This window comes from Lotus japonicus, chromosome 3 (genome assembly GCF_012489685.1).
Source record: "Lotus japonicus ecotype B-129 chromosome 3, LjGifu_v1.2".
Taxonomy (NCBI): Eukaryota; Viridiplantae; Streptophyta; class Magnoliopsida; order Fabales; family Fabaceae; genus Lotus; species Lotus japonicus.
The window spans coordinates 40,707,452-40,717,160 of NC_080043.1; the positions used below are offsets into that span (position 1 = coordinate 40,707,452).

General features: G+C 34.4%; 1 protein-coding gene across 1 annotated transcript; it reads left to right on the plus strand.

Annotated features, from left to right (window-relative positions):
• The first annotated feature begins 5,318 nt into the window (after positions 1–5,318).
• Positions 5,319–7,170, plus strand: LOC130742674 (uncharacterized). The gene has a single exon (XM_057594776.1). It carries the CDS (start codon positions 6,301–6,303, stop codon positions 6,895–6,897), a length of 597 nt encoding a protein of 198 aa, XP_057450759.1. The 5' UTR covers positions 5,319–6,300; the 3' UTR covers positions 6,898–7,170.
• Positions 7,171–9,709: the final 2,539 nt, after the last annotated feature.

Consider the following 9,709-nt stretch of genomic DNA (forward strand, 5'->3'; position numbering starts at 1 on the left):
GTTTGCTATGATTTCAGAGTTGAATCTAAGAAAAAGCTAAAATTTTGTACAAGAATCTTCAATCTGTTCAAATTATTGAAAATACAAGCTATGATTTCTGAGTTGAATCTAAGAAAAAGCTGAAATTTTGTACAAGATTCTCTGATTCTCCTCTGATTTTCTCTATTATTAGCTCTGAAAAGGGGTTTTTGGGGAAAAAAAGGTTGTCACGGTAAAAATTTCCGAGACGCCGTTACGTTGCGGCTGAGACGCCGTTACGTTGCGGCCGATATATGTGATTCGGCGTAGCAACGAAATATCGTTCCGTAACGGTAACGCTACTCGCCGTTACCGCAACATATCGGACGATATCTGAATATCGTTCCGTTATTTAGAACCTTGATCATATTTAATATGAAATAGACAATGAGGTTTTGAAATAATAACTTGGAGAGAGAAATTTATAAGAAATTAAATAAGGGTAATCTAGGAAAGTGAATAAATTATTTTACCTCGTCTTCGTCAAAATCAGGTGTTCTTGTTATAATTTCATGCCGAAAATAATGATCCAACTTAGCTTTAACACTTAAACTTGAAGTTTATCTCCTCGTCTGAACAAACTTATCAAATTCTGTCAAATGTTCAGTATTAGCAACCCTTATACTAGACGAAGAAGACCTTCCACTAGAATCTTTGAGCTGATGATAATCAATTAGCAAATCATAACACAATTCTTGAATTATGTTAACTTCTGGAGCTGAGTTCTCTCCCTACAGCTTAGGAAAGTAGAATTGAAGCAAAAGCATTTTAAATTGAGGATCCAATTATCCAAAACAGTAGCAACTCCCATAATATCATGAATCACACTCCAATTAACTTTGAAATTTAATCATCATATTTTTTGTCATCTCTTTAATCAATGAAATAGGGAAACTCATCCAATCAGTTATTGCCAACTTAATTTCACAAATCTTAGGAAAGTAGAGGTTGGCTATTGGATATTTAGTACCATAAATTATCTCAGTTATGGAGTTAAACAGTTCTAGGCACTTACAAAAATCCTTGCAAATTGCCATTGAGAATTACGAAGTAAACAAGTGTAGTGAGAGTCACGTTGCTTTAATCGAATAAATACATTCTTGTAGCCAATGGCAATGTCAAGCATCTTAAAGGTCGAATTCTATCTAGTTGGGAAATCCAATGCCAACTTTCTATTAGATGGAACTGGAAATTGCTTGGTTGTCTCCTCAAACTTTTCTTTCCTTTTCGGTGTAGCATTCCAATATGCTACACTATTTCGAATGTTTCCTACCCCATCTTCCAACCCCTCGTTAACAATTAAATTAAGGATGTGTGCGCAGCAACGCATATGAAGTCACGACTCATCCCTCAACAAATTTTCTAACCCCAACTTATTCTTAACTTCTCTAATCATAGATTCATTAGTGGGGCAGTTATCTAGAGTGATAGTTGATATTTTGGAGTCAATATTCCAATCCCAAGGTAGTTAATAAGTGCTTCACAAAGTCTATGACTAGTGTGCGGGGAAAAACGTAAATAAACCTAAAAAACAAATTTACAATATTTGCTATAAATCATTTTTCATAAAAAACACAAAATAATTAAGAAAGTTATAAAATTACAAAGTTCATTATTTAAAAACTCAACTTTGTAAAGTCCAGGTAGAATCAATGTAGTGAGTTGTGATCGCCATATATCTGCTCTTTTGATGGCTTTATATCTGAGGTTATGTCCTTCATGACTGTCTAACATCTTCATAACACAAGTTTTATGAAATTCATAGATTTTAATGACCTCCTTCTTGATAGTGTTTTGAGTTGGAACTTGAAACAATGGTTGGAGATAATTAGAGTATCTCCGAAATTCGATATGATCAACTACTGATAGTGGATAAACATGCAAAATAATTGCACATGCAAGCAGCTTTTTTGAATTATCCGCATCAGAAGCTCCAACTCCCAACTCTTGCTTGCCTTGTGAAGCTTTAGGTATGAGAAATGTTTGACCTTTGTCATGGCCTCTTGTCATTATCTTCATATGAACACAACTTGCCACATGGTTGCGCAAGTGGTTGGTTCCATTCTTCGAATTGCCACTAAGCCTTTTTTTACAATAAATGCATATTGCCTTGTGTTGCCCGTCCACACCAACCCTATTAAAATGCTGTCATACAAAACTCCTAAGCTTATTTGTTTCAAGTTCTACTGAATCTGTATCATCCTGAGGATCAACATGAGATAGCTCGTTAACTGCTAGAGCTTTAAGTGTAGGATTAGAAGTTCCTTCTGTAGTTGGTTAATGAGTACTATCTTGCTGAGAACTAGACACTTCCACACTTGTTATGTTCACTTGATCCATTTTCCCTATGACATAAATGAAAGACAATGAATATTTATAACAAAAGAAAGAAAAACTGAACATACAGTAAAAATAACTAAAATAAGAAAGCGAAAATATACTGAGCTAAAACAATTTCAAATGACTACAATTTCGAATGACTAAATGGGAAACAAGAGTAGCATAGGCAAGCTTCCGCAAAATTCAGGTTGCAACTTCACATACCAATTAGTCCATATTAGCATTTGAGAAAGTGCAATCTGAAGTAAATTTAAAGTAGCTTTTGTTTGCACAACTGAATAACAAATTTCTTGAAAGATGTCAGCTAAGGTTCTCTCCTCTTTCTTTCCTTTTCATGTTAATAATTAAAACTGATTGAATCAAGAAAAACCAAAGATCCAAAAGGGGAAAAACACTAACAACTTACCCCGAATAAATTAACCAGAAGATTACAATCCACTACTAAATTTAAAACCGCAGCCACAACTGGAAAATAGCTAGCAAAATAAACATTGTGCCTCCAACAGATAGCCCCACATGAAGATTAACAAGTGTATTGCTATATACACTCACACATAATAGTAATAAAGGATAACAATACCCATAAAAGGTATCAAGTAATGCAGAACAAACCTATTACTCATTGTTGTGTTTTTGCTCAGTTAAGTTCACTTCTTTTAAACATCGACACATTCAGGCTTCATGCAAATGTGTCTAATCGGAGAAAAAAAATAAAAAAACACAAAAAATAAACAATGGTTAAACTTTGGGGATCAACAACAGAAAGACCATGAGAAAATGAAACTAAATCGATGAGAAGAAAAAGGGAGTACCTTTTGTACTACAACTTTTTTAGAAAAGACGACGAAATTGAGATTATAAATAAGAAAGGTTGAGATAAGAAAGATGAGGACTTGGAAGTGAAGAATCGTGCCGTCACGGGAGGGAGGCGGGGGAGGGTCGCGGATGGAGGTGGAGAGGATAGGTGCAGCTGTCAGGTAGAAAGAACAATGATTGAGGAAGGGATGAAGATTAACCCTAGGTTTACTAGTATATATACATGGGGCAATTTAGTAAATTCATGTGTTCAGGTAGGGTTCGGGCATGGGTAGTGCACATCCCAGACCCGAACCCAAACCCTATTTTTTCAATTGGGTTTTACTCGAACCCATACCTAGTCAAATCGGGTCCGACGGGTACCGGCGGATTCGGGTTAAATTGCCATCCCTTACCTTAGATCCTCACGCACATCAAAATAAAAGAAATAGAAATAGGAGATATGATATGTGATATGTTAGGAAAAGAATATAGATATAAAAAGAAAGTAATAGAAATGAAAGAGAAAGTGAGATGAGTGTATAAAAACTCAATATGTTGAGCTTGGTTGCGATTGGATTTCCATTGAATTCAACTAGGACTTAAGTCGAAGCTAACGTATCAAAATCTTGTTTCTCCAATCCACGTTAAATTCAACGTGGCTAATTGAGATCATGCCGAAAAAATTCTAGCAACACACACTTAAACACATTTTTCTAGCATTTTCTCATTTAGAGGGACCACTATGAATTTTATTCAATTAATAAAAGAGTGTTGAAAAGTAAGTGTTAAAGTGAGGTGCAGAGTTATTGATTGTGTTTTGGAGAGTACTGGAAGTGTGTGCGCAACAACATTTTTCCATCCTACATTACTTGTTGACAGGTTGTGTTTTATTTGTTTGAAATGCACATTGAGCTATCCAGGTGCATTTATTTATAAGCCAAATGAATGCATTAAAAGAGAGTGCAAGGGGTACTGAGAGAAAAGTTCATCAAAAGAGGAAGGTAAACTAGAGAGGCAGAAGTAAACAAAGCCAAGAATAAATAAAGCACAAAATGAATTTGCAACCAAATAAGCCCCTCCTCAAAAAAAATCCTTATAACTTGGATAAATTCAGGGCACATTCAAAGACTCCTTATATCCTACGTGGCACTCCAAGCCTTTTCACTTAAGGCCTTAATAATCTGATGTGACACCCTCTTATGCATCCTCATCTTTTCAGCCCTTTTTCCTCTCTTCATCCCCATTCATTAAAGCAAATTGACAATACAACAATTCCATTGATACCCATCAAACCAAATAAATTCTGAAATCAGTTTTGAACCTTTCAAATTATGTTTTTAATTTTTCAAAACCACATCATCCCCATTCAATACAGCAAATACAAAATCCAAAAATTTTATCGATACTTATCATAGCAAATAAATTCTGAAATTAGTTTTGAACTTCTAGAAATCATATTTGTACTTTTCAACATTAGGTTTAAATATCATCATATTGCAAAGTCATGAATGCTTGTAAATTCTGATTGTTCAAGACCTCTAAAATCCTCCATTCAATTAATTAGTAGACCCAGTTTTAACTCATATCTTCAACTTTAAATTGCAAGTCTATACAGAAATATGCTAATAATTTCATATTGTTACAAACCTTCCAAACTAGATTGCGTATTCGAATAAAAGAATTACATGATCTGTTGATTTAAAACAATAAAATAAAAAAGGTTACACAAAGTGTTGAAAATATAGATAAAGAAACTTATAAATAAAATATTTTTTCAAATGAATTTATAAATAACGTTATTGCACGTTCTATTGATTTAAAAAATTAATAAAAGGGATTACACGTGTTATTATTATTAAACATAATTGAAAGTGGTTTTGTACGATGTGGAGTACAAAAAGAAATGTGTGCTTTGAAATTGAAAGTGAAATTGATTCAGCACGTTGATTCAACACAACTTTTGACCTTCTTCCTTCACAATTCTTATTCCAATGCCATTTAACACCCTTCTAAATTCTCATATGAGTGTGCAACAGGGGCAAACCCACTTGAAGGCTAGGTTAGCAACACCATTTTTTATTTTTATTTTTTTAAAAAAATTATATGCTTGATAAGAAAAGAAAAACCCTCAATAGTTTTCTCAGTCACGCACGTTCTCTGCCTCTCCCTGTTTTCTCACGCACGCATGCTCTCTTCCTCTCTCTGTTTTCTCTCACGCACGCTCTCTACCTCTCTCAGCTCTCCTTCGATAATCGAAACACTCTCTCTGTTCTCAGTCACGGTTGTCACGCACACGTGCTATCTTTGCTCTTGCTTCCCAAGTCTCCGTTGAAGCTCTCTGCCTCTCTCTGCTGTCTGCACGCACGCAACGAGGGTTTGGGTTTTCTGATTCTCAAACACTCAAAAGGTAATGCTTTCTCACTTCTCAGTTTCCCTCCCTGAATTTTCTTAATTTGTATTGGGTTTTTTGAATTCTGATTCTGGAAAAGGGTTTGGGTTCTTGTTCTACCAATATTCTTGTTGTTTGTTCTACCAAGATTCTTTTTCTAGGGTTTGATAGAAGTGGAACATAAAAGGAATGTTGATGAGGAAATTGAAATTGATATATCTGTGGTGTGGAAATTGAAATTGATATCTCTATTGAAAGTTGTGACTGCGGGTTCCCCTTCGGTTTCCATATTTTGGCAAAATTGAAATTGAATTGATATCTTCTATTTTTCTTGTATAGGCAGTTTTGTTTGAGGGTATTAAAGTTGTTGATTATGAATTGTTGGAAATAGATCCAGGAATTTGGCCTCCAATTTCAAGCTATCATCCTGACATTCAAAATGATAAAGGAAAGCTTATTTAAAAATAGGTCTTCATCAACCTCCTCACAATTTTATTTACCCTTGGACTGAACAAGATAATCAAAGACGTAGATTTTGCAAAAATTGGTTTGATTTGTATGATTGGATTGATTATAGTGAATCTAAGGACCAAGCATTTTGTTTGTTATGTTTTTTGTTTAAGAATGTCTCTAAATACGGAGGAGATCACTTTATGACAGAGGGGTTTGGTGATTGGAAGAATTCTCAATGATTTCCTAGTTATGCTACTTCTTCCAATACTCATCTTGATTGTGTGCATATAAGTTACGATCTCATGAACCCAAACCAAAGTATTAAGGTTGCATTTGTTAATCAAACTAAACAAATGAATTCTGAATATCGTGTTCGTGTAAACACATCTCTTATAGCTACTATGTTTCTTTTGAGGTGTGGTATGCCATTTAGAGTGAGTGACGTGTCCTTTAACTCTTTATTTAAGGGGCCATTTCTTGAGTTGGTGGACACTCTAAAGGAAATTAACCCAGAGATAGCTAATGTAATAAATTGTGTTTCGGGAAATAACTTTATGACTGCCCCTAAGATTCAAAAGGATCTTGCTACTGTTTGTGCATGTGAAATAACTCAACAAATTGTATGTGATATTGCGGATGATGTGTTTTGTGTTTTGATTGATGAACCTGGTGATGTTGCTGGTAAAGAACAAATGGTTGTTGTTATTCGCTATGTTAATAGTGAAGGTTTGGTAAAAGAAAGGTTTCCTAGGATTGTTAGTGTTAAAGAAACAAGTGCTAAGTCACTTAAGGAGTTGTTGTCTATTAATGACTTGAGTTTATCTAGCATAAGGGGGCAAGGATATGATGGAGCTAGCAATATGCGAGGTAAGATTGGTGGTTTGAGAACTTTAATTTAAAATGAAAATCCATCCACTTATTATGTGCATTGTTTTGCCCATCAACTTCAATTGGCACTTGTTGCATGTGCTAAGACTCACAAAGATGTTAGTGTTTTATTCAGGAAGGTCAGAATGCTTGTATACTTTCATACGGTCTTTTAACAAGAGACAAAAATTGCTTCGGGACAAAAAAGTATCTCAATTTGCTAAATTGATTGTAGAGGGTCAGATAGAGACTGGTAGTGGATTAGATCAAGAATCGTCTATTGCTAGAGCGGGTCATATTTTGTTGTAAGCCTAGTCCTTCTTTGACTATAATGTAAACTTTTCTATTTCCATGAGAAACTTTCTCTCATGGTTTTATCTATAATATTTATCTTTTTCGAAAAAATAAATATTTTCAATATATTTTAGTTTATAATTGCTTTTATGTTTAACCACATTGATATATAAGGTTTGGATCCGCCCCTGGTGTGCAATGCTCAATGGAATTTTTAGATATGCAGATCTGCTGATTCATTTTCCCTCACAATGTTTCATTTAACGAGTTTTATTTCTTAAAAGAATATCCTTCACACCCCTATAAATAGGTACATTTTTACATCGATTGCCGCACTTTGTTTCAACTTCACCTTCTGAAGTAGTTTTTTGAAATTCTCTTTAGTTATTGCAATGTATTTTTCCATCAGTTTGTTTTCTCAGATCAATCTTAGCAAGGAAAATTGGAACATTATTGGTGGGGTGGTTCGAGCTTGGCATGGCCCAGTTGTAGATAATTCTAAACTTCTATTTTCATAAAATTGGCATTCATGGATATCAAGGTAAGGACTTTGTTTCCTCTTGCACTATTGATTATATGGTTTTGTTGTTCATGACTTTGATTGTTGATCAAATTTTTTATTAGGGTGATAGTCTTCATACATTTACAAAGAAGACCATTGTTATAGGATGAAACAGATTGTTATTGATGGGAATGTTTATTCCTTTAGGAATTTTGAAGTTGTTAACAACTTTGGTGATTTTATACCTACTAGGCATCAAAAGCGGATAAACCTAGTGTTGGAGACAAAGATTGTCCGTGTTAGCAATCAAAAGATCCCTCGAACCTTTTATTCGTTCGACGATTTGAATGAGATTTTAACACCTACATATGGTCAGAACTATTTGGTTTGTAAGCACCCTGTACAAATTCTTGGAATTGACTATTTTGTGGTTATTGATTTGCTAAATATTTAGATTTTCATTTTTGAAACACTAAATATTGAGATATTACTGTAACTGAAATATGAATGTGCTCTTCAATTAGCACTGCACATTAAATGATGCATTTTTTATCACATATGCACTACACTTATTATATAAGCCAATATTTGTGATGTTTGGGTCCCTACTTTTATAGCACATCTGCAATTATCTTACATTCTTTTACAACTTTTTTCTAAACTCAAATATTTAAATTAGCAATTGATTTTCTCACCAATCATTCATTTGTTATTCTTAATACTTTGAGGCAGTAATCCCTGGTTGTTTCCCTTATTGTCACCTTTTTTTACGGTTGCCCTTATTGTTTTTGTTATTTAGGTTCTTACATTTTGATATTATAAATGTCATGGGTATGCTAACTAGTGTCGGGACAGAAAAGGAATGGGACCGGAATGGAGTTATGACCAAGAGAAGTACTATTGAGTTGGAATCCTATGGGCGTGCAATTTAATTTATGATATTTTTCTATATCATTTATCATCTTACGCTTAAATAAATTGCACTTTCATGTTTATATTTTTTTATTATCTTAATCTATAATATATTTGGTTTGCATAAAGGTAATAAGTGTGCCCTATTTGGTGAGTACGTTGATGAGTTAGTTGAATTCTTTCCTAAGTGCCGGCAACATCTCCCATATTGTTGTTATCATTATGTTGGCAAAAATTAGGACATTCAATGGTATATTTTCAATTTCTCTGTCAAGTACATTCATGTCTAAATTCAAGATTTTTACACATACATGATTTTACTATTTTTCTGTCGTAGATGGTAGGGGTGAGCATAAATTCCGTACCCGACCAAACCCGCTCTACCCGTTTCCAAAATCACGTCCGCGGTCGGGTTGGGCCACGAGTACTGCGAAATTTTCTGGCGGTTACGTGCGGCTACCCTCGGTCGGAATCGGGGGGAATTTTAGCTTCCGTCGATACCCGAATCGAACCGACGTAGCATTGGACATTCACTTTTGTTTACATAATATCTGATCTAAGTAACTATTCTTATCCAATATCCATAGGACCATATGTAACTCCCCGATTTCTCGAGTGTCACACAGTAACCGAACATCATAGATTTCGCAAGGAATTTTTGTCGGTTAATTAATTAATCTTGAATTAATGACAAAAGTCAAATTTTACGAAATTCTTGAAACTTAACCATTTTAAACTCGCGGAAATAATTAATAACGCAAAACTTCCGAATTAAATAATCATCTGAAAGAGTATGTGTAAGGCCCAAGTTTTTAAACTTATGCCAAGTAAATAGAATCCTATTCACGATTGGGGTTTGATGTATCGTGAAGGGAAACCTGAACTAGAGTTTACCAAATGAAATAAATTTATGAAGGAGAAATTTCAGGAAAAGTATAAGGATTGCATCATGATCGATAAAAGTTATAGCACGATCGTTATACGCGTAAACCTAGGTCAGAAACCCTAGTATATAGCGAGTTTTCACTTTTAGGCACGATGGAAGTTAATTCCAAAAATCTTCAGAGAAATGTTAGAACTTCTCTTTTTCCATATATCACAATCGTTTCGAGGCGAAACTCTAGGATCTACGAACT

What these genes read in the sequence shown, in the direction of transcription:
- LOC130742674 (XM_057594776.1), top strand. Translation starts at nt 6,301, where the DNA reads ATGAACCCAAACCAAAGTATTAAGGTTGCATTTGTTAATCAAACTAAA.